The sequence below is a fragment of the Oryctolagus cuniculus genome, chromosome 18 (genome assembly GCF_051225735.1).
Source record: "Oryctolagus cuniculus isolate XC-2025 breed Fujian yellow rabbit chromosome 18, ASM5122573v1, whole genome shotgun sequence".
Taxonomy (NCBI): domain Eukaryota; kingdom Metazoa; phylum Chordata; class Mammalia; order Lagomorpha; family Leporidae; genus Oryctolagus; species Oryctolagus cuniculus.
Genome location: NC_142884.1, coordinates 15,171,624 through 15,198,211, shown reverse-complemented (window position 1 = coordinate 15,198,211; position 26,588 = coordinate 15,171,624). Strand labels below are relative to the sequence as shown.

At 63.2% G+C, this 26,588-nt stretch overlaps 2 protein-coding genes across 2 annotated transcripts; both read right to left on the bottom strand.

The window, feature by feature from the left end:
* Positions 1–127: 127 nt before the first annotated feature.
* On the bottom strand, positions 128–12,134 carry PRX (periaxin). Its single transcript, XM_008251513.5, has 7 exons — positions 12,070–12,134; positions 9,469–9,512; positions 9,290–9,388; positions 9,084–9,209; positions 6,338–6,494; positions 4,501–4,697; positions 128–4,018 (listed from the first exon to the last, which is right to left on the bottom strand). Exons 4-7 carry the CDS (start codon positions 9,108–9,110, stop codon positions 290–292), a joined length of 4,110 nt encoding a protein of 1,369 aa, XP_008249735.4. The 5' UTR covers positions 9,111–9,209; positions 9,290–9,388; positions 9,469–9,512; positions 12,070–12,134; the 3' UTR covers positions 128–289.
* A 4,909-nt stretch (positions 12,135–17,043) lies between these two features.
* On the bottom strand, positions 17,044–19,602 carry SERTAD1 (SERTA domain containing 1). Its single transcript, XM_002723260.6, has 2 exons — positions 19,477–19,602; positions 17,044–18,084 (listed from the first exon to the last, which is right to left on the bottom strand). Exon 2 carries the CDS (start codon positions 18,079–18,081, stop codon positions 17,377–17,379), a length of 705 nt encoding a protein of 234 aa, XP_002723306.1. The 5' UTR covers positions 18,082–18,084; positions 19,477–19,602; the 3' UTR covers positions 17,044–17,376.
* Between the last annotated feature and the right edge of the window lie 6,986 nt (positions 19,603–26,588).

Genomic DNA, 26,588 nt, shown 5'->3' with positions numbered 1-26,588 from the left:
GCGGAGCCTCTTCTCACACCCAGGCTTCACCCCAGACTGGGCTCCAGTGCATCCCAGAACCTCCTCTCTGGGGACTCCTTTTTCTGAACCTCCCCCCGACACACACACAGGAGACAGCACACGTGGCTACCTCAGATTATTTATTCACATGGCCTGGCACCTGCCAGAGCCTCTGCCGGCTCCGCGGCCCCCCTCCCTCCGTCTCAGGGTTAGTGCTAGTTATCCACACACAAATGGGGTGGGCGGCCCGGAACGCAGGCGGCAGGCGCGGCCCGATCTGCCCAGAACTTCAGACGGCAGCAGCCTGAGCCCCCTCCAGCCTGGTGGGGCCTGGAGCCCCTGCCTCTGAAAACCCCACGCTGGGCAGCCGGACCCTGAAGCCACCCTCATCCCTGTCCCCACTCCCGCTCCTGGCCTTGGGGCTTAGGGACACCCTGGGGAAGCGAAACTTGGGTGACTTCTCCCCGACAGGGGACTTGGATGCTGCCTCCCCATCCTGTCCCCTAGGGGTCCTAGGTGGGGCCGCCAGGCCCACTCGGGGCAAGCGGACCCTGCCCCGGCCCCTGCGACCAGAGGCACCTTCCCCATCACCCTCCTCTTGCTCCTCCTCGGGGCTGGGCGAGCCCTCCGTGGCGGCTGTCTCACTGTGGCCGAAGCCCACGCGGGGCAGCCTGAGCTTGGGGCTCTTGGCCTTCTCGCCCTCCTCCCCGCCCTCCCTGGCCTTCGCCAGGCCAAACCTGGGCAGCCGCACCTTGAGCTTGTGCCCTGCATCCCCCTCCCCGTCTGCCACCTGGTACTCGGCGTGGCTGCCCACGGCCGGTGGCGAGAGTTCCACATCGGGCAGCGAGAGGTGGAAGGTGCGCTCGGCCCCTGGGGCCTGGTCCTCGGCCCTGGCTCCTGCTCCCGGGGTGGACGACTTCAGCCCCAGGCCACCCTCGCCGGTGGCTGCCTCGGCCGCCTGCACCTCATGGCCCAGCCCCACGTCCAGCTCGAGCTGCGGCACGGTCACGGTGGGCATCTTGAAGACGCCCTCACCCACCAGCAGCTCCCCACCAGCCGCCTGGGTGCCAGGGAGTACCAGGCTCACTTGAGGCACCTGGATCTTATGGCCTACTGTGCCCTGGGCTGAAGGGGCTGTACCCTCGGCCTGAGCCTCCCCAAAGTTGGTCAGCTCAACCTGGGGCAGCGAGATGCCCAGTGGGGGCCTCCTCGGCTCCCCCTCATGGCCTTCAGTGACCACCTGCTTGGTCGTGGTCACAGACATTCCAGGGACAGCCACTGCCCCTTCTGTCCCTGCTGCCTCCTGGGCCCCCAGGGTGACCAGCTCCACCTCAGGGATCTTGAGCTGCCCAGCAATGGACTCTGGCTTTTCCCCGGGGCCACCACGCCCACCCTGGGCTTCGGCCTCCTTGCCTCGAGCCAGCCCGAAGGATGGCATCCTCAGCCTGGGCACCTTCACCTTCCCGTCCCAGCCCCAGCCCTTGGCCTCCAGGTCCACCACGCCCGGCGCTAGTTCTCCTGCCTCGGTGTCCCGGCCTCTCACCCCAAACTTGGGCAGAGCAAACCTGGACCCTTTGAGCTTGCCGTCAGCCCCTGCCACCTCCACCTTGCTCTCTGGCGGTCGGCCGTCCAGGCCGAGCTGCGGGATGGACAGATCGAGGGCGGGCAGCAGGCCTGCCTCGCCGGCACCTTTGGCCTCAGCCTCGGTGCCCGCCCGAGCCTTGGGGAGGGAGATGGCGAACTTGGACACTTTCAGCTTGGAGGCGCGCCCCGCCCCCTCAGCCTCCACCTTGGCCACCTTTGGCCCCGAGAGTCCAAACTTGGGCAGGGAGAACCTGGAGGAGGGCTTGGCTTTCATCTCCATCGCCTCTGGACGCCCTTCCTCAGCCTCGGCCACGGGCAGCTGCGGGGCAACAAGCTCCACAGAGGGCACCTGGAAGCCCGCCTCGCCGACCACCCTGGCGCCCTCTGGCTGCTCGGCTTGGGGAGGCGCCTTCAGGCTGAGGGCCCCCGGCAGGTCCAGCTCCACCGAGGGCAGAGTGAGCGAGGGGGCACCCGCACGAGCCTCTCCGCCCACCTCCGGCTGCAGACAGGGCAGCCCCAGCAGCGGCCCTGAAAGCCGGGCACCTGCCTCGGCCGGCTTCCCTCGCGTCGGGGACTCTGCCCTCCCCAGCTTGGGCATCCGGAAGCCAGATTCCATCCCTTCTGCCTGCTCTGGCCTGGCAGCTTTCAGCTGCACCCCTGGGGCCTGGGGCAGCTCCACCTGTGGGGGCTGTGGAAGACACACCTCCGGGACGGCCACCTCGGGCACCTTGGGGAGCTTCATCTCTGACACCTTCGGCAGCTGCACGTCCGGGAGGCGCACCTCGGGCACGGCCACCTCAGGCACCTTGGGGAGCTTCATCTCTGGAAGTTTCATTTCTGGAACCTTTGGCAGCTGCACCTCTGGGAGGTGCAGGTCAGGCACGGCCACCTCGGGCATCTTGGGGAGCTTCATCTCTGACACCTTTGGCAGCTGCACCTCCGGAAGGCGCACCTCGGGCACCGCCACCTCAGGCACCTTGGGGAGCTTCATTTCTGGAAGTTTCATTTCTGGAACTTTGGGGAGCTGCACTTCCGGGAGGCGCACCTCGGGCACGGCCACCTCGGGCACCTTGGGGAGCTTCATCTCTGACACCTTCGGCAGCTGCACCTCCGGGAGGCGCACCTCGGGCACGGCCACCTCGGGCATCTTGGGGAGCTTCATCTCTGACACCTTTGGCAGCTGCACTTCCGGGAGGCGCACCTCGGGCACGGCCACCTCGGGCACCTTGGGGAGCTTCATCTCTGACACCTTTGGCAGCTGCACTTCCGGGAGGTGCACTTCGGGCACGGCCACCTCAGGCACCTTGGGGAGTTTCATTTCTGGAAGTTTCATTTCTGGAACTTTCGGCAACTGCACTTCCGGGAGGCGCACCTCGGGCACGGCCACCTCGGGCACCTTGGGGAGCTTCATCTCTGACACCTTTGGCAGCTGCACCTCCGGGAGGCGCACCTCGGGCACGGCCACCTCGGGCACCTTGGGGAGCTTCATTTCAGGCGCCTTGGGCACCTTGACCTCGGGCCCCGACACCCCGATGCCGAGGGTGGGCATCTTGAGGGTGGGCAGCTTCAGCTTGCTTTCGATGGCGGCTTCAGGAGCAGCAGCCCGGGGTTCCAGGAGGGAAAGCCCAAAGGTGGGCATTCGAAGTCTGGGCCCCTTCGGCTTGGCCTCCGGGCTGCCCTTAGCCACCTTGGCCTCGGCCACGTCCTTCGCTCGAGCCCCAAAGCGGGGGAAACTGAGGCGGGGCATCTTCAGGGCCACCTCAGGCGGCTCTCCCCGGGCCTCCACCTCTGCACCTGGCAAGGCCAGGTCCACACCCACAGCAGGTGCCGCCACATCCAAGGTGGGCACGGTCACTGCTGCAACCCCTTCCCGGGCCTCCAGGCAAGGAAGTGTGGGCAGAGTGGGCAGGGAGGGCAAGGTGGGCAGCTCCACCTGGGGGACCTGGAGCCCCACAGCCGGAGGCTCCACAGCAGGTGCAGCTGGGGCTCCCAGGCCAAGGGTTGGCAGGAGGGCAAAGCCGCTGGCTGCCTCTGCTGAGGGGGCCGCTTTGGGAGCTGGGACCTGCGGGACACCCACCTCAGCACCTGGCAGCCGGGGCCCAACCAGCTCCACCTGGGGGGCCGTGAAGCGGGCTCCTGCTGCCCCCTCAGCCTCCACCTTGGCCTTCCTGGGTGGGGGAGCCGCGGCAGCCAGCCGAGCTGCCTGGGCCTCTTGGGCCACTTCGCGCACGCGCAGCCGTGGCAGCTGGAGGCGCCGGCGCGTTGGGGCTGCTGGGGCGGGACCCTCCACAGCCTCGGCTTGGACACCACGGCGCACACGGGAGAACTTGGGAAAGGAGAACTCGACGTCAACGGGGGCCAGGTCTGCAGGGGCCCTAAGGGCCCCGGGGATCACCATCTTCTTCTTCTTCACAGGGGACAGGGTCTGGATGTTCTGGGGAGAGAGGAGAGAGGCCGGGAGTGGACGGGCGCCGACCCACCTGGCGCGGTACCAGGCTGCACCTGCGTCGGCTCGACATCCCGCCTCCCGCCTGCCATTGTGCCAGCACTGCGCGGGAAGGCAGAGACGCGTGGAGCCTCGCAGCTCCCCAGCACCCGGGCCCAGCAACGGGGAGTAACTTCCCCAGGGCCACTTGGCAGTAGCCAAGCAGCACCTGGCCTCCCTGGTCCCGGTTTCCTGGCAAAGCCCTCAGTGCTAGGGATGGTGCCTCTCCCAGGGGGATGAGGGCCCTGGTATGTGGGGCGAGTGGGTTTCCCTCCCCAGGGAGGAATTCAGGGGGCAGAGGATGGGATTAGCACTGGTTAGTGACAAGACAGAGGGCGAGGCTGGCCCCTGGTGGCAGGGAGTGGGGCTCACGGCGCAGACACCGGCTCACCGGGACCATCCAGGGCCGGGGCCGGGCTAAGCACGCGTACCAGCTTGGCCACCTTGGCCCGCGGGCCCTTCATCTCGTAGCCGGCCACGGTGCCGGGCCGCAGCGCCAGGTCCCCGGTGGGCACGGTGCGCTTCAGGCAGAAGGAGACCTTGTAAGGTTCGGCACATTGGAGCAGGCGCAGTGCGTCCTCATACTTGACATTCTCAAAGAACACGCGGGCGCTCAACAGCTGGTCCCCTGCGGGCGAGGGGGAGGGGCAGGCAGTGGGCATCTTTCTCCAGAGCGCGCATCCCAGCGTCCCCACAAGTGGGGACGGGCAGCTCCATTCTCGGGGTCAACACTCCCTGCATGTTGGCCATGTGCAGCCGGCGAAGTTGCCATCTGTGACGCCAGCATCCCACATCTGAGCGCCTGTTTCAGTCCAGGCTGCTCCGCTACCCATGTAGCTGACTCCCTGCTAACGTGCGCCTGGGAAAGCAGCAGAAGATGGCCCGAGTGCTTGGGCCCCTGCCACCGACGTGGGAGACTCGGATGGAGTGTCCAGCTCCCAGCTTCAGCTTGGTCCAACCCAGAGTGCCTGAAGGAGACGGAAGATCTCTTTCTCCCCCAGTCTCTTTCTCTTTCTGTCACTACGCCTTTCAAATAAACAGATAAAATCTCTCTTTTTAATTCCCCGGATGCTTCCTTGACGGCTGTCTTCATCACATCTCATATGCTGTCCTGAAGTCTCTGCTGCCAAAGTCTGTCCAGAATCCACATCCTTCTTGTCACCTCCAAGGTCAGTCCCGAGCGTCATTTTGTGGGACCATCACCGTGGCCGCTTTGTGGGTCTCTGACCCAGCCCCAACCCCTGCAGTCCACCACTAACCCAGCAGCCCACAGCCCTCCCAGAACAAAACCCCAAGCCCTCAGCACTGCCGTTAAAGTCCTGAAGAAGTCGCCCTTCCTCCTGCTTCCCCCTCCTGGTCACTAGCGACTACACCGCCAGTGGCTTCCTCGCTGGGCGCCCAGGCCTGCCGGAGCCTCTTCCTGAGGTCCACACAGCCTGCTCCCTTATCTCCTGCAGCCCACGCTCCTGGGGCTGGAGCACCTATGCCTTTCTTACTCGTCATCTGACTTACTTTGTTTAAACCTCTCTCTCTCTCTCCCCACCAGAATGTAACCCAAAGCGCAGGGACTGGTGTCTGTTTTGTTGGCTGCTGTAGCCCAAGCACCAACGATAACGTCTAAAAGAGAAGGCGCTTAATAAATACTGGCTGCAGAAATAAATCGCATCAGCTTCATCACTTACTAAAGCTCCCCTCTCCAATCCTGCGCCAACCACAAAAGCAGCAACTTAGCACTCAACATAGGGCTCGCTCTGTGCCCTCGAGCTATGCACTGCTTTCAAATACTGACTCATGTAATCTACATAATAACCCCACGAGGTCAGGACCAGAGTTCTTCCCACTTTAGAGAGGAAACTGAGGCACTGGAGCTAGAAAACGGGGGATCTCGGGGTGCAAGCCAGGCAATCACCCTCCAGAGCGCGCTCCAGCCTGAGCGCCAACAAAGCCCCGCCCGCAGCCTGCCCCAAGCCTTCAGACCGCCGGCCACGCCCACACACCCCCGTCCGCTCCCCTCCGGGCCGACGACAGATCCCAGGCCCCGCCCCCGTTACCAGGCCCCGCCTCCATCCCGCCCCCACGCCGTCCGGCCCCCGGCCACGCCCACACACCCCCTTCCGGCCCCGCCCCACTCCGGGCCGCGGGAGTCCTTGGCCCCGCCCCCAGCCCGCTCCCTGCCTTCCGGCCGCAGGCCACGCCCACACAACCCGCCCGCTCCCTCCTCACTCCGCCCCCGTGGCTCGGCCCCGCCCCCAGCCCGGCCCCGCCCACCTTCCTGCAGGCTGAGGCTCCTGGCGGCCGGGGAGTCCGCGCGCAGGTCGCGGACGAAGATTCCTTCTTTGCCGCCTCCCGCGACGTTGATGCCGCTGACTCCGGTCTGCGCCTCTGTCTCCACAATGATCTCCACCAGCTCCGCCCGCCTCAGCTCCTGCGGGGGGCAGCGACAGGTCGCCACAGGGCGCCGGGGCCGGGCCTCCCCCCGAGCCCGCCATCGCGCTGAAAAGCGGCTCTTCAACGGGCCCTCGAGGCACGTGCCCCTCGGCACGGCCCAGGCCAGGCGTCGGGACCCGCGCCTCCGGCATCTCGCCTGGAGCAGCAAGGCAGAGCCCCCGAGGCTGCCGCGGGAAGGGCGGGGCTGAGGGTGTAGGGGGAGGGGCGCGGTAGAGGGAATCTCGGTTTGAGTGGCCCCGGGGGCGGGGCCGGGGCGGTGGGCGGGGCGGCCCGGGGGGTGGGGCCCCGTGGAGTATAGGAGAACCAGAAGAGTGCTGGTTCTTTAAGGGGCCGGGCATAGGAAACGGGCGTGGAGGGAGTTTATAGCAGTGACTCCGGAGCTGGGGCAAAGACCCAAATTCCAAGGGCAGGACAAGGGGCGAGGTTGAGGATGGACTCTAGGAATGGGCTCAGGTGGTGTGGGATAGGAGTCGCCTCCCTGCAGGAATGTGCGTGAGACTGGGTGCTGTGTTGTGGGCTCTGTGACCCCAAGACCTGCATAACGCCCACAAGAGAGGGAATCCAGTGGCAGGGGGTGCATGGGTCGCGGGTGGTAGCGTTCCTGGCATTTGCTGTAGGTGGTGCGGGCTGGCCTTGGCCTTGGCCCAGCAGCACCCTGTGGGACTCACAATGGACTTCCCAGAAGGGGCAGTGGGAAACCCAGGCCCTTCTGTCTAGGGGTCCGGTGTGCTAGGTGTCTCCAGCAAGGGCCCATGTCCCTTGCTGTAAAGTGCGTAACGCTGGAAGGAGTCTCTGACTGTGACCTACGACCTGAAGCAGCAGACAACTCAGGGGCAGCTGCAGTGGGGAGGGCGCAGAGGCCAGCACGGTGACCTGAGCCCAGGGCTTGACCGGGGAATGGCAGATGCCCCACCCCCAGCAGTGGCTCCACGGGACTGGGGCCTGAGACCGTCTGGCACGCCTGCATCCCGTCTCAGCGCCTGGGCTCACGTCCCAGCCCAGTTTCCCATCCCAGCTTCCTGCTAACGGGGACAGCAGTGATGGCTCACGTACCCGGGTCCCTGCCACTCGAGGGGGAGACCCTGATTAAACAGCCAGCTCCCGGCTTTGGCTTGGCCCCAGCCCTGGCCGTTGTGGGCATCGACAGAGTGAATCCGTGGATGGAGATCTCTCCTGTGTGCCTGCCTCTCTGCCTTTCAAGTAAATGAAAATAAACAGATGTTTATAAAGAAGAGCTGTGGTAAGGGCTGCAGGGCCGGCATGGCGTCCTCTGTCACCCTTGGCTGAGGCCCTGGGTTGAGCCTGAGCAGTCAGAGCAGGACAGGAAGCAGCTGGCCTGACGCCACACAGCGAGGTGACCTGGCAGGTCCATGACCCCAGCATCTGAGGGCCGTCCTGCAGGTGGGCAGTGACCTTGTGCTCCCCCGGCCCTTGTCTGCCACCACCACCCTCAGCGTGGCTCCTGTAAAATCGGGCACCTGGTGTGCCTGGACAGCCAGTGCCAGTGCTGTCCCCACAGCAGTGACAGCCCCCTCGGGGCCAGGCTCAGCACTGGCCCAAGTGTGGTCCGCAGAGCCCTCCAAGGCGGCGACCATGGAGGCCGGAGCCCCAGAGCGGGGAGCCCACCTGCCCAGGGCTGCGCGGCAGGAGGCCGGCTGGGGGTCTCAGCGCGTGTCCTGAGCCCCTGCACTACACTGCCTGCCCTTCCTGCTGAGGGCTCCTGCTGCGCTTTCTTGAGCTCATTTTAAGACTCATATTCATCTATTTGAAAGGCAGAGCGAGGCCGGCGCCGCGGCTCACTAGGCTAATCCTCCGCCTTGCGGCGCCGGCACACCGGGTTCTAGTCCCAGTCGGGGCGCCGGATTCTGTCCCGGTTGCCCCTCTTCCAGGCCAGCTCTCTGCTGTGGCCAGGGAGTGCAGTGGAGGATGGCCCAGGTCCTTGGGCCCTGCACCCCATGGGAGACCAGGAGAAGCACCTGGCTCCTGCCATCGGATCAGCGCGGTGCGCCGGCAGCGGCGGCCATTGGAGGGTGAACCAACAGCAAAAAGGAAGACCTTTCTCTCTGTCTCTCTCTCTCATTGTCCACTCTGCCTGTCAAAAAAAAAAAGAAAAAAAGAAGAAAAAAAGAAAAGAAAAAGAAAGGCAGAGCGAGACAGAAGCAGAGATCTTCCACCTGCTGGTTCACTCCTCAAACGGCCTCAGTAGCCAGGCCAGACCCGGAAACCATGAACTCCTTCCTAGTCTCCCACGTGGTGGCCACTTGGGCCACCCTGCGCCGCCTTCCCAGGGAGCTGAAGCAGAAGCGGAGGAGGCAGCAGCACCAAGCACCGGCCCCTCGTTAGCTCCTGTTAATTCCGCTCCTCGCTGCTCCGGTGCGTCGGCTGTCTCGAGCCCATCCGTGCCAGACGCCGTGCGGAGCACTTTACCTGTTCGTCCCGGCCCTGCACAGCGACCCACGAAGTAGGGCCTGCTGCTCCTACCATTCTACGGACAAGGGGACTGGGCGCTGAGAGGCCAGGAAGTGCGCCCTTGCTGCCCTGGCCGGGCCCCCGGCAGGCCGCTCACCTCAGCACTCCGGCTCCTGGCCTCCATGGCGCCGCTGGCAGTCACCGGGGCCCCCGGCTCCTGCTTCCTCTGCCCCTTCTGCTGTAAGACCAGCTTCAGCTCTGCATGGAGCAGCTGCCTCTGAGCCTGCGGGGTGGGGATGGAGGTTGAGGCCTGGAGAGGGTGGGTGTCCGCGCCCCCCACCCGGCTGCCCGCTGTCCTCTCACCGCCACCCGAGCACAGGTGCTCCCTCCTAGCAGGAGCCCAGCCGGAGGGGCCGCGCAGCTCTCCGCAGGTCTCGCGCCCTTCCGCGGGGGTCTCGCTGCCTGCCGGGGAGAAACCGAGGGTGAGGCTCCAGGCCGGGCGGAGGGGTGGAGGGGCGCGTGGCACCAGCCGGGGCTCTCACCTGGGGGTCACCTCGGGCTCTTTGTGCCTCCTGGGTCCGGGGCTCTAGGAGAACGACATGAGCCAAGTTCACTATGAGACAATCAGAACCACTCCCCAGTCCCCTGCCCGCTGCCTGCCTCAGGTAGACGAAGAGCACTGAGCCCACAGGGCTGTCGGGAGGATTTAGTGTGGGAATGAGTGTAAGGGGCTGTCCGAGCACCTGCTCTTCTGCTTCTATCACCGAGAATTTCCCATGAACCTGGCCTTGGGACGAGTGCCCCCCAGGGGCCGCAGGTTGCACATGGACCTCAGAATGGCCTTGTGAAATCAGGACTCACTGAGCCCATTGCGCAGATGACACCTGAGGCCAGGGGAAGGAGAGTCACCTGCCCAGGTGACAGAGGGCCAAGCCAGCCCTCAAACTTGACCGAAGTCCAGCTCCTGATAAGGTGGTATGGAGAAGTTATTGTTTGCTCCGGGCCCTCAGAGAGGCCCAAAGAACTTGCTTAGGAAGCAGAGCTGAGACATACACGCAGCCCCCTGCCAGGCCCTTCGGGGGAGGGGTTGTGGATGTGGCTCCCCAGCCCCCCCCCCGCCCGGCCCAGACTCTAGGCCAGCCCCTCAGCCCCCACCTGGCATGCCACGCCGCCGCCCCCTTGTGCAGGGAAAGGTCAGGCCTCACGCGGCGCATTCCCTTGCGCCCGCTCGCATTCCGCCCCTGCCCACCCACCCGCGGCCACACAATGGCCCTTCATATCCCGCCACGGGCCCGGGCTGGGGGCACGCCGACCCCCTCCAGCATCGCAGGGCTCCCCTCTGGATCTCCAGGAGTCCTGGTCTCCATCTCCTTCCCCTGAGACCCTGGCCCCGACCTCTCCCAGGCTGACTCCTGTGTCTGAGCCTGGCGCAGATCGGCCTCAAAATCACCCTAAATCACCCTGGGATGTGGGGGCAGGAACCAAGGCTGGGGGGGGGTGTAAGTGCTCTGTTCAGGGTCCTTCAGCCTTAACCGGCACGGGTGGTGGCTCTGACCCTGGGGAGCCCCAACTGCACAACAGCTGGAGCAGGAGCTAGGCTGGGCTGGAGGCCACGGTCACAGACACCAGGAGGGACCTCGCTGGTGCTAGGCCTGGCAGACTTGTGTCCCAGGGCCTCCGTTTTGCCAGAGTCAATGAGAGTTAAGAGAAAGGCCGTCACGGTGACACACAGTGGGGACAGGAGCTGACCCCGGGCGGAAAAGCCAAGTCTGAGTCCCAGAACCCTGGCTTGCTACACGGAGGGTGAGAGAAGCCGGAGCCTGGTAGGGGGCACTGGGGACAGCAGGGAGCGTCTCCTGGGCCCCAGGCTCCAGGCCCAGGCAGTGCAGATGGCACCCAGGGCCTGGCACGGGAAGCCCGGAGGCAGGGGCAGGACGGTGCCCTCCTTCCGTGTCCCTGCCTGGGACAGCCGCCCAGCCCAGGTTATATTTAGCCCAGCTGTGCCCTTCCTGAGCCACGCACCCAGCTCCTGGGGAGGGGGAAGGGCAGCTTCGGAAGGAAACCCCCCACCCCGGGCACTCCCTGTTCCCAGCTGTGCCCGTCCCAGCAGGCAGCGGAAGGAGGGCTGGGGGTGCTCCCAGGGGTCCTGACCTGTGTGGGGGGGGGGGCGGATCAGCCCCTGCCCTGCTACCTGCCTGAGCTTCCAGAATCCTCCGAGTCCCTGTTTGCCTGGACTCAGGAGCTTAGGTGCGACTCAGCCGCCCATCCGAGGGGTGACTCATGCCCTTCCAAGTGGCCGGGAGCCCGGGCTTGTCATTTGGGCCCCAGACCGAACCAGGACCTGCTGAGGCCCTCTCCTTTGGTGGCTGCTGCCAGCCCACCCAGAGCCCGGACTTCCCCTACTTCCAGTTAGCAACGGCCCCTGGACATGCTCCGAGGCCACGTCGTGGGATGGGGGGTGGGGGGTGTTAGGGTGGTGGCCCCTGGCTGCCTCAGTCCCTGCTCCAGCGCTTCCCAGGTGTGAGTACTTGGGCAAGGGTCCTTCACTCCTGGGGCCTCACTTTCTCCATCTGTGAAATGGAGCCATCAGAGGCGCTTTGGGAATGTGTGAGACAACAGTAGCACCTAGGGCATCGCCCGTACACCCAGCACGTGCTCCATTCATGCAGACTGGTCCCTAACAGCACGAGGGAAAGTGGGGCTGCGGGGCCCTCAGTGTCTCACACGCAGCCCTTGCTCCCCAACGGTCCCCACTCGTCCCCCAGCCAAAGGGGCACTCTGAGCAAGCGACAAAATACAGCTCAGGCACCAGCACTCCCCCCACCCCAGAAGCCAGGAAGCCTGGCCTATGCACAGTATCCTACACCAGCAATGTACTCTCCTGCCAGTCCTGTGAGGTGACTTCCATCAGCCCACTTTAGAGATAGGAAAGTAGAGGCACAGACAGTCCAGTCTGGACCAGGGCAGCACAGCCAGAAAGAGGGGGTTGGCTCCAAAGTCGGTGCCTTTAGCTCCTCTATTACTCTGCCCCCCCCCCCCCGGGCCCCGGGCCCCCTCCCAGCACCTCGCAGGACCCTGGACAGGTCTCATTCCAGCGGCTTCTCAGCCTGGCCAGAGAGGAGACCTGAGGGCTGATCCCTTACCGCTGGGCCTCCAGACACCTCGAGAGCTCCCGGGTCCGTCTGCTCAGCCCGGCCCAAGGCTGGGGGGGAAAAGGAATGGGGAGGGGGAGGAGGGGAGACCCCAGCCATTGGCTGCCGACAGATGACGTCATGAGAGGGTGGGTGGTGGGGAAACAAACATCCCCTTCTCCCATCCGCAAGGGCGTGGGGGCCACGAGGCCGCCTCTGCCCTGCTGGGCCGCGACCTCCACCCCACTTCTTGCTTCAGGGGTCTCCCGTTGCCACCGCCACCTGGAGACTCAGCCCCCACTCTGAGTCCCCAGACCCGGACACGGCCCCAGTGCTTCCCGGAGCCCCCAGGAGAAACCCCTCCCCCCACTTCCCTCTGTCCACCTGGGTTTAGATGCCAGCTCAGCCACTCCCGCCCCAGGGACCTTGGGCAAATCACAGTTGTTCTCTGGGTCTCAGTTTGTCCATCTCCAAAATGGGAGTAGCCAGACTGCCTGAACCTCACGACCCCTTGTTTGTGGGGCTGGGCGTGGGGGGCCCTGTTTCTCTGTTTAGTGGGGCTGTCATCTGTGGGGGCTCTTGCGCAGCTCCAGCTCCATGGCTGCAGGGCGGTGGGGCCGGCCCATTTCTCCTGAGCCCTGGAGACCCCTCCGCATCCCTCATGCCCTCCACCCCATAACCAAGGTGCTCAGACAGGCAGACTCATCCCCCAAAGATACCGCAGCTGGTTATCCACAGCAGCCCGACTGAGCCTGGACCTGCCCAAGTCCCCAGGGCCACCAGGCCTCCCCCGACCAGCCCCTGGCCCGGCCCCCAGCCTGCCCTGACTCACCAGACCCCGGGGGGCGGCACAGGGAGCACAGGTACCCCCACATGCCCTGCACACCCACCCGGCCGCTGCCTCCCACGCCGGCGGCTCTCTGAGCCGGGGCCTGGGGCTGCGCTGGGGTGAGGCCGGGAGATTACCCCCGAAGCTCGCGTCAGCAGCTTCTGCCCCATTGTCCAGCCGGGTGCAAACACCGGGCCTTCACCCTGGCGGCCCCCTGGCCCCTCACACCAGCTCAGGGGCCCCTCTGGGGACCCGACCCCCCACCCCATGCAGAGGGCACAGGGGACCAGGAGCAGGAGAGCAGGAGCCTGGAATGCTGGGGGCCTTCCCTCCTTTCTCTCCGAAATGCCCCCTGCCCACTCCTGGGCACCGGCGAAGGCAGGAATGTGCTGAGCTCGGGGAAATGGCCTCCAGGGCTGGCAGCCGCCAGGGGCTGGGGTGTGGCCGGAAGCCAGGCAGCACCCTGCTCCCAGGACCACTGCAGCCTCGGACTCCCGCCCGATGCGCCCGCACGGTCACTTGTTCATTTCCTGTCAACAAGCACTGCAAAGCCCTTGCAGCAGCAGGTTCCACGCGGGCAGGGCATCCACCCAGGGGGCCGGCTCGGGGAAGGAATCCTGCAGGAAGTGACATCTGAAGTCAAATGGGAAGGTACCGGAGGAGGTGCAGAAGGGGCCCAAAGGGCCAGGGGGAAGCCGGGGAGCCCACAGTCCCGGGGGTGAGGGTTGGGACGGGCGAAATCACAGCCCCAGGCCTAGGAAGAGCGGTCAGGGAGGGCTTCCCTGAGGCGGCGGCGGCCACGAGCTGACAGCTGAAGGGATACACAGGAGTCAGTGCGAAGCCACGGGTGGCAAATGAACAGGAGTGCGTTTCAGGCAGAGGGGGCAGCGTGAGGGAGAAGCGGAGTGGGGGGCAGCGGTCAGCGGGTCACCAGGGCGACAGGGACGTCGCACGGAGGGGCCTGGGTTCTGTGGAAGGGACGAAGTCGAGCTACACCTGTGAGCCTGTAAAACTGGGAGGCGGCTGAGCCCCAGGGCTGGCTGGCAGAGGTCAGAGGTCAGAGGTCAGAGGGCCAGCCCCACCCCCGTGAAGTGAGATGCTGGTTGTTGGTTTTCCCAGACGGCCTGGAGCAGCTCCCCTTCCCAGTCTGCACTGCGGTTGGTTTGGGTCCTGAGCGCTGGGTCTCTCCGTCCATCTTGCTTTCCTTCACACCAGGGGGTGTGGCCACGGGAAGCGGAGTTCAGGGGGTGGCACCAGTGTCCCGGTTCCAGCCAAGGCCACCTCAGTAAACACAGGACATCCTGTGGGGCCAGGGCAAGAGGCGAGGGCTGCTCCTGGGGGACCACCCTCTCCCGCCCCAGCCCGCCCAGCCCAGCCGAGCCACAGCGACAGTGCCCCCGCCCCACTCCTCGCACCCGACCGCCGAGCTCTGGAGCCAGGGGACCCACAGCTCTGGTGCCTTCCTCTGGTGTTCTCGCCAGCCCCAGAGTCAAGCCCAGACCCACTTCTCTTCCAAATGTCCACGCCACGGGGTGGGGAGTGGGAACCCATTGCCCCCCGCCTCTGGGTGTAGCCCTGAGCCTCACTCCACACCCTCCTGTGTCACAGCCTGGCTGCTCGCCCCAGGCCCCTCCCTAGGGCTGCCCCAGGCCCAGGCCTCCTGCCCCCTCTTTCCTGCCTTGGCCACCTGCCGGCCAGGACAGCAGGGGCCTTTCACTCTGTGGCTCCCTGTAGGGCCAGCATGCTCGCGAGAGCCTGGCGCACCCCGGCCCCTCCGGACCCCTCAGCTCCCATCACCCACCTCACCAGCCTTCACTCCAGCCTCGGCTGGCACTCAGAGACCCCTGAAAATCTCCCAGGCTCCCTCTCCCCTTAACCCTTCCTCCCCGGCCCCCACTGCCACAGCGTCTTCAAAGTGGGTACTGTTCCTGTTCCAGTTCAGGGAGGAGGCCCTAGAGGCCCAGAGACATTAAAGTACCCAGCTGAGGCTTATGCAGCCCTGCAGGGGTGGAGCTGGAGCCCAGCCCCGGGTCAGGCCTGGCTCGCAAGAACCACCTCCTCCTTGCCACTCATCGCCTCCACTGCATCTCAGGAACATTATCCAATGTCCAGAGTGCACGGGCACCGCATACCGTAGGTGCTCAGTAAATGCCCAGGGTGGAAGGTGGGCCTTGGAGAGTGCAGGGTTCTGAGGCCCGGGTTGGGGGGAACAAGGCGGGGGTCAGAGTTTCCTTGCCCCCAAGGCCCGGCACACAGCAGGTACCCATAGATCTCTACAGAATGAGGGATGCAAACAAGGGAGCAAGGACAGCAGGTCCCGGCTCTGCCAGGTGTGTGCGTGTGTGTGTGTGAGCGGACCGCAGTCCGCCCCTCCAAAGCAGCCCAAGCTCCCCTCCGGGTTCCACGGAGGCTCTGTGAGAAGCAGCAGTGACCCCACGGGCCAGCTGCTCAGCTCGGGATCGTGTGGGCCCTGGAATCTGCAGGCTGAGTTGCTGTTGTGGCTCCTGGGTTCCAGCCCGAGGGCGGAGGCACGCAGCAGAGCCAGCGAGCAAGCCCAGCCACCCCAGCTCCAAGAGGGGACTGAGTGGCAGGTCCCCAGAGGGTGCCTGAGGGCACCCAGGGAACAAGCCAGGGCCCACCTGGTGCTTTAGTGAAACAGGGAATGCCCCTTTCTCACGGCTGGCGGCCTCCATGCGCCAGGAAGCTGCCATAACGAATTTTTAAACGTAGGGTACGTGTGGGGACAGCTCTTAAACAGGAAGCCTGTGTGCGGTGCATGACCTGTGCAGCCAGCTGTACCTAGAGGCCCATCACTGGCCAAGCCGGCAGAAGGGGAAATGGGAGGGTGACTGACAGATGGGCAGGCTGTCCGCATCACAGGTTCGAGTATTCCCCTTTTGGCACTTGGAGACTTAAGAAACAGAGGCCCCGTGTGTGCGTGAGCGTGTGTGTGCTGTAAACAGAGGGTACTGCTCGCTCTGCGCAGGCGGAGTCCAGAGGAGACCCCTAGGGGGTGGCACTGCCGAGTCCCCTACTGCGCACCAGGGGGCGCTGCTGAGCCCCGCCTCGGCGGCCAGGGTCTCCGTCCCGGACGGAACCCGGTCTGAGCCCCGCCGCCCCGGGGGCTGCAGCCGCCCAGGAGCTGGGGCTAGGCGGCTGGAAGACCCGCAGGCCATGTCCAGGCCTTTCCCCGGCCCGCCTCACCACTTCCAGAAATGGGCACAACTTCCTCCGCTCCTCCAGGAAGCTCTGTTCCGCCCGCCCCTTCCCGGCCCGAGGGGCCGGCGCAGAGCTGCCCGCCTCCCCCAGACCCGCCCCAGCCGCAGCTTCCGGCCCGAGGGGAGGCCCCGGGGCCCCAGAGCTGGGCGTCCCCTGGTCCGGCGGCGCCGTCCCGCCCCACCCACCGTGGCCCGGCCGGGTGGCGCCGCCCCTTCCCCGCCAGCCCGGCCCGCCCTGCCCCCACGGCCGCCAGGAAGGACGCAGCCGGCGCCCGTGCCAGGCCTCTGAGTGTGCGGCCCCGCCCAGCGCGGCCAGGAATGCGGCTGGACGGCGGGGGCGGCCGCAGACACCCGGCGCTCCGGCCGGCCCCGGCGCCCGGGCAGGTGGCCCCAGCTCGCCGGGCCCGGGTTTCTCCTGGAGGCCCCTCCCTGCGGTCCGGGTGGCTCCATTTCAGAGCCAGCCTGCGGACTGGCCCAGCCTTTGCCCAAAGAGAGATTCGAGTGTCTAACAGTGGATTTTGATTTAGAGAACTTGCTGGTCCCTTCCTTTCTGTCACCGTTGTCCCGAAGAACTGACTCCTAAAGCTCCCTGGAGCTCTGTCCAGCCCCCGCTCTGCGTGTTTCTTGCGGACCAGATTTGAAAGTGCCCGGGCTGTGCACCCTGGCTGAGCGCTCTGCAGAGCTGTCTAGGGCAGCAGGTGGTCCTACGCCTCAGGTCACTAAGCCTTGATTTGAAGCCCACTCCTCCTCCCTCCCATTTTCTCAATTGCCACATGGGAAGAATAACTAAGGTTAGGCAGCTCGTGGGGTTGTTTCCGGATGAAAAGAGTTAACGCATGTCAAGGTTTAGAACTATGCCTGGGACACTGCCACACTCCATAAATATTCGCCGTTATTCCCTCTCTCTCACATTAGCCCAGAGACAAAACACACAGGGCAGAGGTTTCCCGGGCTGGTTTTAATGTCAAAAACTGGTCAAAGTCTCTCCCCGCATCAGGCAAGGAGCAGCCCGGGCTGTGGCCCTGGAGAGTTCAGCCCAGCACGGGCCTGGCCGGGTCTCATTCAGGCCAGCAGACCCGGCCGCTCCTTGGCTAGGGGCCCCTACCAGGCTCCCCCACCGGCCCTGAGACAAGTAGACCGCAGTCCACCTCTCCAAAGTGGCCCAAGCCCCCCTCCGGGTTCCAGGAAAGCCAGCTGTGTCTCTCCAGGGAGCGCTGGTCCAGCCACCAGGTTCAGATCAGACTCCAGCCAAGCAGCACAGCCCCAGGGGGGTCAGCGCCCCGGCCCTGGCGGCCGCTCCAGGGCCTGCGTGCCCACCAGCACGTCCATGAGGTAGTCCAGCTCGGCCTCATCCAGCTCCGGAGCGGCTTCCTTGCCCGGTCCCCCCTCAGGAGCGGCTTTGAGGTCCTCCGGGGCCGGTGCCCAAAGTTCACTGTCATACATGGAGGTGTCGATGTCCTCAAACAGGCCCTCGAGCCCATCGTCCAGCAGACAGCCCGTGGCGGGGCCCAGCAGGTCCAAGGCACCCAGGCTGGGTGGGGTTCCCGCCAGAGGGCGGCCTGGTGGCCCCTCGTCTGCGTGGGGCTGCGGGGCCTGGCTCAAGCCCTCGATGTGGCTGAGGTCCTCCAGGAGGCTGGCCATGGAGGCTGAGAGGGCGGCGTCCGAGCTGGCCAGCAGGCTGTCGGCCACGCTGGGGGCCACGGGTGGGCTGGGCACGGGTGGCAGGGCAGCCGTGGGTGCCATGGACGCCTGGATCCGCCGCAGCGTGTTCACCACCAGCACCAGGTGCCGCAGGTCCGGCTCGCTCTGCCGCAGGCTATGGTGGAGCTTGAGCACGGAGAGGTCAAACAGCGAGCTGGAGGCCACGGCCGGGGGTGTCTGCGCCACGGCTGGGTGGCCAGGATCCAGCCACCAGGCGTCCACTCCCAGGGCTTCCTCCGCCTCCTCCCGCTTGCGCTTCAGACCCTTGCTTAGCATCGTCTGCAGGGGAGAGGGAGGCGAGTGGTTAGGGGAGCAGAGGTGAGGTTTGCATCCGGGCTCCCGCCCTGGTGGACACTTTCCTAGGCGGTGTTTAAGAGATACATGTCGGCAGCATGTCCCTCCTAACTGGTTGTAAGGATTAAATGAAATATTGAAGGGCGGGAAGAACTTACAACAGTGCCTGGTACATGGTAATCATTCTTATTAATAAGCACTCTTAATTAATAATAGCATTATTATTTACTCCTTCAATGAACCATGGCCAACTTTTTTTTTTTAACCTACAGAAGCGGCTGTTTAACATGGTTTAATATTTGTGTGCCCACAAGCAAAAGAGAACGTGGACAGCCAGTGGATGCAGCGGGCTCGGCGGTGGGGCGGGAACCGGGCCCCCATGCATGAGAAGGGTCGTCCTGGGAAGAAAGAGCCAGGGGCTGGGTGGGCCTGGACTGTGTAGGAGGCCAGAGGGGGAGGGGGCGCTGGGAGTGAGAAGCGCGCAGAAGGCCATGTAGCCCGAGGGAGTTCTGGGTTTTTGTGCGGCCGGGAGTCCTCTAGGGGGTCCGAGCAGGGAGGAGAGGGGTAGCGCGAGCCGTCCGGGCTTCCGGGAGGCCGCGCGGCTGCCCGCACGCAGCGGCCGGTGGGTGCGAAGGGCTGGGAGGGCGCGCCTCGGGACCGGCCGAGACGCTGCAGGCGCCCGCGGAAGGGAGCCGCTGGGCCGGGAGTCACTCGGGACACGGAACGGGCTCGGAGGCGGTCGGGACCCTCACTCCCCTGGAGTTCTGGACTTCGGGCCCAGCCTACTCTTTTTGGGCAGTTAGAGCGCAGGCTCCAGTCGCCCGGAGCGTGCCTGGCAAGCTCCGAAGGGTGACCCACGGACGCGGGGTCTCGGCCCCCTTCCCCGAAGACCTGGAGTCCGGAACCGCAGGAATTCAGCCCCCTCCCCCGACTCCGCCCCCGGGGCCCGGCGCCCCCTAGCGGCGCCCAGGCCGGCTCTCCCCCGGAGACTCCGGCCTCTGACCCCGGGACGCTACGCCGTCCCGCGGCCTCGCTCTGGCCCCTGCCCGCCGCCCGGGGCAGTGCAGACCCGGACCCCCGGCGGGCTGCTCGCCCCTCCCGGCCTCCACTCGCTTCCGGAAGGCAGTGGAGGCGGCTCCTCCCGAAGCGGCGGGGGCGGGTGAGTCACGCAGCCGGAGCCAGGGAGCCGGCGCCTCCGCCCCCTTCTCGGGCTGCGGCGTGATTCACCCGGCCCGGCCTGGGAGGGCGGCACGTAGAGGCCCGGGCGTCTAGATCGCCGACGGTCCTGGCACGCACCTGCCGGACCTTGGGTTCGAACCCACCAAAGCACCTGGCCGCCGGTCCCCCTTCCCTCCCCAGGCCCTTGCATTTACATACCCAGCTCACTCGCTGCCAATCAGAACGAAGAGATAACTACCCGCGGCCAATCAGGAAGCGGCGGCGGCAGCATCGCTCACTCGCTCAGCTACGGCAACCGGCGCCTAGGTCCAGAGACGCAGTTCTGAGCCCGGCTCACGACTCCGGGCTCCTGACTACCCTCGGGGACCGCCCACTCGCGTGGCGGCTCCGCCTCCGCCCCGACGATTGGCCCTGGGCGGCGATGGGTGGAGCCTGCAGGGGGCAGGCCCGCAGGATCTGAGTTTGGCTTAAGGACGCAGGCCCCCGAGGCTGCCGGAGGGAGGGAGGGGGCGAGCTGGGGCGGCTGTGTGCCCTGCCGGACGTGGCGGGTGGCAGCGGGTGCCTCTCCAAAGTGCAAGGCCCCTATACCCACCCTTGCACCTGCCAAACCGAGCCTCGTACGCAGCCAGCCACCGCAGGGGTCCCCACACCAGGCCAGGCAAGCCTGGATTCAAATCTTCGCTCACCACGGACTCCGCGTGTGTGACCATGAAGAAACGGATTTTTTGACCTCTTTAAGCTACACAAAGTCTGTTAAAAGATTTTCTTACCGACCTCTTTTTAAAGGGCATTTGAAAGGCAGAGTGACAGAAAGAGAGAGAAAGAGGTATGTGAGCAGCTGGTTCACTCCCAAGCTGGCTGCAACTTCCGGTCTGGCTGAAGTCAGGAGCCTGGACCACCATCTGGGTCTCCCGCGCGGGTGTCAGGGGCCCACGCACTTGGCCAGTCTGCTGCTGCTTTCCCAGGCCTGTGGGCAGGGAGCAGGATCTGAGCCCTTATATAGGATGGACTTCCGGCCCAACGCAGGCCCCTTGCCCACCTCTTGGGAGTTAGGAAACTATAAGATGGTCATTAGATGAGCATTATACTGGGCTCAGCCAATGCTGGACAGCTGGCCTTAGTTGTGGTCAGAGGTGGGAGTGAGATGGGGCTCCATTCCCTCAGTAGATCTGACCTTGGACAAGGATTTTAATCCCTTGGGGTCTCAGTTTCTTATTCTTTAAAATTAGGGACACTGGCCGGCGCCATGGCTCACTTGGTTAATCCACACCGGGTTCTAGTCCCGGTTGGGGTGCCAGATTCTGTCCCAGTTGCTCCTCTTCCAGTCCAGTTCTCTGCTGTGGCCAGGGAGTGCAGTGGAGGATGGCCCAAGTGCTTGGGCCCTGCACCCGCATGGGAGACCAGGAGGAAGCACCTGGCTCCTGGCTTTGGATTGGCACAGGCACCGGTCATAGCGGCCATTTGGGGGGTGAACCAATGGAAGGAAGACCTTTCTCTCTGTCTCTCTCTTACTGTCTAACTCTGCCTGTCAAAATAAAATAAAATAAAATCAGGAACACAGCATCTAGGCCCAAGAATCGTTTGAACATGAAAGAGAGCAATTTGTGGGAAATACTCAGGCTGGTGTGCAACATGTCCTCTTGTTGGTAGCGATGACCACTGCAGTTAGATCAGCCCTTAGTTCAAAGCCGGGAGACACAGGGAATGGGGTCGGAGGTAGACAGGAAGTGCGTGCTTGTGTGATAAGCTGGCAATGGCACTTACCTTGTCCAGGGAGCTCGTCTGCTAACTCCAGAGCTTTGGGAAGAAGTGTTAGCTGGTGCGAATAAAGCTCACAGCCAAAGTGCACCCTCAAAACTGCAAACTACAGTGTGGGGGTTAGGCAGATCTTAGCAATGGATGCTCAAACTTTGGGTGCAGAACACGATCTTGGCAGGCCCAAAGCATCAACCTTAATGAAAAGGGGGAAAAATCTGTTCATCCGGGACTGGTGTTGCCGTGCTGACATCCCATATGGGCGCCAGTTCGAGTCCTGGCTGCTCCACTTTGTATTCAGCTCCCTGCTAATGTACCTGGGAAGGCAGCAGGTGATGGCGCAAGTACTTGGGCTCCTGCAAGTCACAGGGGAGGCCCAGATGGAGTTCTAGGCTTCTAGCTTTGGCCTGGGCAGTGCCAGGCCACTTTAGCCATTTGGAAAGTAAACCTGTGGGTGGAAGATCTGTCTCACGCTTTCCTGTCTCTCTATTGCTGTGCCTTTCAAAATAAATAAATACATCTTTTTAAAACTCTGTGTGTGGTCTGCTCATCACCTTAACATGTGATGAAACTTCACCATCCGTGGAGGGGACTCCTGACACGGGTGCCACCTGCTATACACAGCTCTGTGGACTCTCCCTGTTACCTCACATAAATTGCGTCTCATCAGTCTCTAGACCCAAGCTTCAGTTTGCCAAAAATACAAACAAATTAAACAGACAAATCCAGAATGTGGGACACTGTATAGCAGAGCAAGGCTATTCTGCCAGAAATTTAACATCAAACACACACACACAGAGGCACTGGGGGATAGCCCAGAATCAAAGATACTGTGTAGTTTCTTGATTACAACCAAATTAGCATATGAACAAGTCAGTGGATCGTAATTTCTTAGGAAATGAAAGTAACTATAAAAGATAGTCTTGGGGGGCTGCTGTTGTGGCTTAGCGGGTTCAGCCACTGCCTGTGACTCCAGCATCCCATATGGGCACTGGTTCAAGCCCTGGCTGTTCCACTTCCAATCCAGCTACCTGCTAATGCACCTGGGAAAGCAGCAGAGGATGGTCCAAGTGCTTGGGCCCCTGCACCCAACTGAGAAAACCGTGTGAAGCTCCTGGCTTCAGCCTGGCCCAGCCCTGGTGGTAGCAGCCATCTAGGGAGTGAACCAGTGGTTAGAAGATCTCTCTCTGTCTCTTCTCTCTGTAACTCTGTCTTGCAAGTAAGTAAATAAATATTAAAAATATATTCTTGGGTCATTGGAGAAATTTGAATATGGACTGGATGTTAGATGATATTATGTAATTTTTAAAATCATTATTTATATCCCTGGGACTGGTGTTGTGGCACAGCAGGTGGGAAGCCAGCATCCCATAGGAGCACCGATTGAGACATGGCTGCTCCACTCTCTGCTAGTGTACCCTGAAAGGCAGCAGAAGATGGCCCAAGTGCTTGGGCCCCTGCACCCATGTGGGAGACCCAGATGGAGTTCCAGGCTCCTGGCTCTGGCCTCGTCCAGTCCCAGCTGTGGTGGTCATTTGGGGAGTGAACCAGAGGTCTCTTTCTCCCTCTCTCTGTAACTCTACCTTTCATGTAAATAAATACTGAACAACAACAACAACAAAAGATGCCACTGAGATGCCTGTGTCTCATGCTGGGAGTGCCTGTGTTTGATTCCTGGCTCCAGCGCCTGCCTCCAGCTTCCCTCAAGAGGTTGGATCTCTGCTGCCCACATGGGAGATCAGGACTGAGTTCCCGGCTCCCAGCTTCGGCCATCTGCCTGTCTCCGTCATCTCCTCTTGCATATATTTTAATTTTAGTTGGAAGCTATTTGGGTGCTCAGAATACATTTGCCCCCATCTTTTCTATGTCCTTGAATATTAAATTTTTTTGAGAGACAGCAGAGAGACAGGAGAGAGAGAGAGAGCGAGAGAGAGAGAGAGAGAGAACTCCGATCTGCTCTTGACTCCCCAAATACCCACAATGGATGGGGTTGGGTGCAGGACGGTAGCACCCTAAACGCTGGGGCCATCATTGCTGCTGTCCGGGGTCTGCAGTCAGATGAACAGGGGACCTGAACGCAGGCTCTCCTTTACGGGACTGGCCCTTGCTTGAATTTTTTTCATAAGAAAAAGAAGGCAAAATGCTAATTAGGCCCAGACCCCTGCGAGGAAAATCCACATAACCCATTTTTATGGCCCAAGGAGTCTCCCAAGGCCCCCCTCCAGGTCACCAGCCCAAGAGCCCCCAGGAACGTTTGACTGACGGGCATTTACTGGGCCCTGTCCTGCGACACGGGGCTACCTGGCTGGACAGACCTCACCCTGGACAGACTTCTCTCAGAGATCGGGGGAGGAAGTGCGGTGAGCAAAGACGCAGGCAGACAAACGCACACACGGAGCAGGAAACACCCCTGTACTGGGTGCGCACACGGTCCCGGCACTGAAATCCTCATAAAAAAATCCCTTTTGGGAGGAGACCAGCGGTGAAGTCCTCAGGACCCCGGAGTTGTGAAGTGCGGCCGCGGGGCAGCGGAGGGAGGAAAAGGCGCGGGGCGAGCGGCAGGGCGGGCGGAGCGGGGTCCGGGCCCGGGGGTGCCCGCTGCCCGCCGGGGAAGCCGCCGGCCCCTCGCGCTGGGCCGCGTAGTCCCCGCACGGCGGACGGAGAGGCTCCGGGAGCCGCCGGACCCCTGAGGCAAAAGTTCTGTGCTTGTGTTCAGTGCCCTGAAGAAAACGAAACGGGCCGGGAAAAGAGAGAGAGGCCCGGGGAGCGCTGGGGGTCCGGCAGCAGCCGGCGAGGCGGAGGCTGGGGGAAGGGAGGAGGACGGAGGCCGGGCTTCGGAAACGAAACCTGAATCGAAGCTGCCAGGCCCCGCCGGCCCGGGAGGAGCGGGGGGCGGGGAGCGCCGCCCCGCCCGGCCCCCGGGGAGGCAGCAGGCGCCCGGCAGGCTCCGAGCGGCCGGGGCAGCCCGCGGGCGGGCGCTGGGCGGGGCCCGGGCGGAGGGTGGGCGGGGCCCGGCCTGCCGGCCACGCCCCCGGCCTGCTGCCCCTCCCCCCTCGGGCTGCGGGCGTGGACTCTGCCCCCAGGCACTCGGTCCCGCGGCAGGGCCAGCCTTTCCACCTCTGTGTCCGGTTCTATCGCCGGTGCGACGCTGGGGAAGGAGTCTGGCCTCTCGGAGCTCCAGTTTGTTCCTCTGGAGAGTGCCCGCCTCCCTGTGGTCCTAGCTCGCCCAGGAGTCCCCTTCACTTGGTTCTTCTGGATGGGGGGGAGGGCCAAAGACAGCTGGGAAGAGGAGCAGAAAGGCGAGTCCAGTCACTCCCCGCTCTGCTGAACGCCCTCCCGCGGCGTGCAGGACACTCCAGGCACAGTCACTGGCCTCGCGGCAGCACCGCCCCAGGCTGGTACACCATCTGCCGGCGGCCTGGCGACCTATTTCCCCACCTTGCCTGCGTTTCCCATCCCTCGCTCACCTGCTGCAGCCATCGGCAGAACGCTGAGGCCCTTGACCCCAGGGCCTTTGCACCTTTGCACTGGCTGTTTCCCTGGCTGGATTGTTCCATCAGGCTCTCCTCACCTCCTCCAGGTCTGCATCCAAACCTCACCCTGTCCAGGAGACTGGCCCTGCAGTCTAAGCAGTGACACCCCTCACTTTCCTGCTTGCTTTGTTTGCCCGGCATCTATCACCACCTGTACCTGCAGAGGGTGCATTTTTACCTACTTTTTGTTGTTTGTTTCAGTCTTCCTCAATATCATACTTTGTGAGAAAAGAAATTGTTTATTTTGTGCATGTGCCTACTGGGAGAGTATCAGCCCCATAACCAAGAGTAAATTGGAGTCATTATTGCAACTTTTTTTTTTTTTTGTAAGGCAGAGTTACAGAAAAGAGGGAGAGGGAGAGAGAGAGGGATCGATCTTCCATCCACTGATTCACTCCCCAAATGACCACCTCAACCAGGGCTGACCCAAGCTGAAGCCAGGAGCCAGGAGCCAGGAGATTCTCTTGGGTCTCCCAGGCAGGTGCAGAGGCCCAAGCACTTGGACCATCCTTTGATGCCTTCCCAGGTGCATTAGCAGAGGGCTGGATCAGAAGTGGAGCAGCCAGGACTTGAACTAGCGTCCATATGGGAGGCCGGCACTGCAAGTGGTGGCTTAACCTGCTGTGCCACAGCGCCAGCCCCACCAGTAATGTTTGAGTGCCCACCTATGCCCAGCATAGATCTAGGCCCTGGGAGGGACACAGCTAGGCAAAGACTGACACAGCCTCTCCCCAGAGTTCAGTAGAGGAGAGGGCTAACCATCAGGGGTAGCAGATGGCTCAGAACTGCGTATGCTGTGTTGGGGTGGCGGAACACCTGGCCATCTTGTGCTAGAGAGGGCAGGGAAGACGCTCAGAGCAGGTGTTTGGATTAGTGCAGAGGCCCTAGGGTGGGGGTGGTCTTGGGGTCAAAGGAGACCCACACGACTGGAGTTGAGTAAAAGAGAGTAGAAGATGAAACCGGGCAAGGTGTTAGGAGTGAGTGGAAGTCAGCCCTTACAGGCCTTGGTGGGGTTGGGGTTTTATTCTGAGTGTGTCAAGAAGTGACCATGAAGGTTGTTTGTTTTGTTTTGTAAAAGAGTTACTTGATATAAGAGAGGTCTTCCATCCACTGGTTCACTCCCCAAATGGCCGCAGCAGCCAGGGCAGGGCCAGGCAGGAGCCAGGAGCTCCATCCGGGTCTCCCCCATAGGTCGCGGGGACCCAAGCACTCGGGCGTCTTCCACAGCTTTCCCAGTCGCATTAGCAGGGAGCTGGGTCGGAAGCAGAGCAGAGCAGCCGGGGCTCCAACCTGCTCTCTGACAAGGGACGGCTGCCCCGAGGGTGGTGATCAACCCAGGACCCCACACCTGCGCCTGGAGGTTTTGGGGAAGAGGAAGCTGTGATTCAGTTGGCACCTGGTGTGCTTTCTTGAAACCTCTGTGGCCATCTCCTTCCCCTCTCTGGATTGGCACCTACCTGTGTGGGTCACCGGTCCACTTTCTGACTTCAAATACAATTCTGCTTCGGGGCGAGAAATCTGGCTTTGAGCTGGAAACCAACAAATATCCCGTCCCTTCTCTGCCTGTGGACTCTCCCCACATGTGAGTCCTCTTTGCCTCCCTTCCAGAAAACTCCGAGGCCAGGGAAGCTCACCTGCTCTGTCCGCATTGCCTCTCCCTGCCTCCCTTCTCTGCCCCTCACTCACCAGCCTGGGCTGGCACCGCCCAAACAAAGCATTAGCCTCGACACTCTAGCCCACTCCCCTAAAAAGATCTGCTTTTTATAAAGAAAGATATTGACTTATCTGAGAGGCATAGTGACAGAGAGAGAGAAACATTTCTAACCCCCAGTTCACGCCCCAAATGGCCACAACAACCGGGATTGGGCCAGGCTGTAGCCAGAGACTCCATCTGGGTCACCCAAGTATTTGGCAGGGACCCAAATACTTGGTCCATCAGCCTCTGCTTCCTGGGGGCCTTTGCAGGAAGCTGGGTCAGAAACCAGGATTGAAAACGCCACTCTGGCTGGCGCCGCGGCTCAC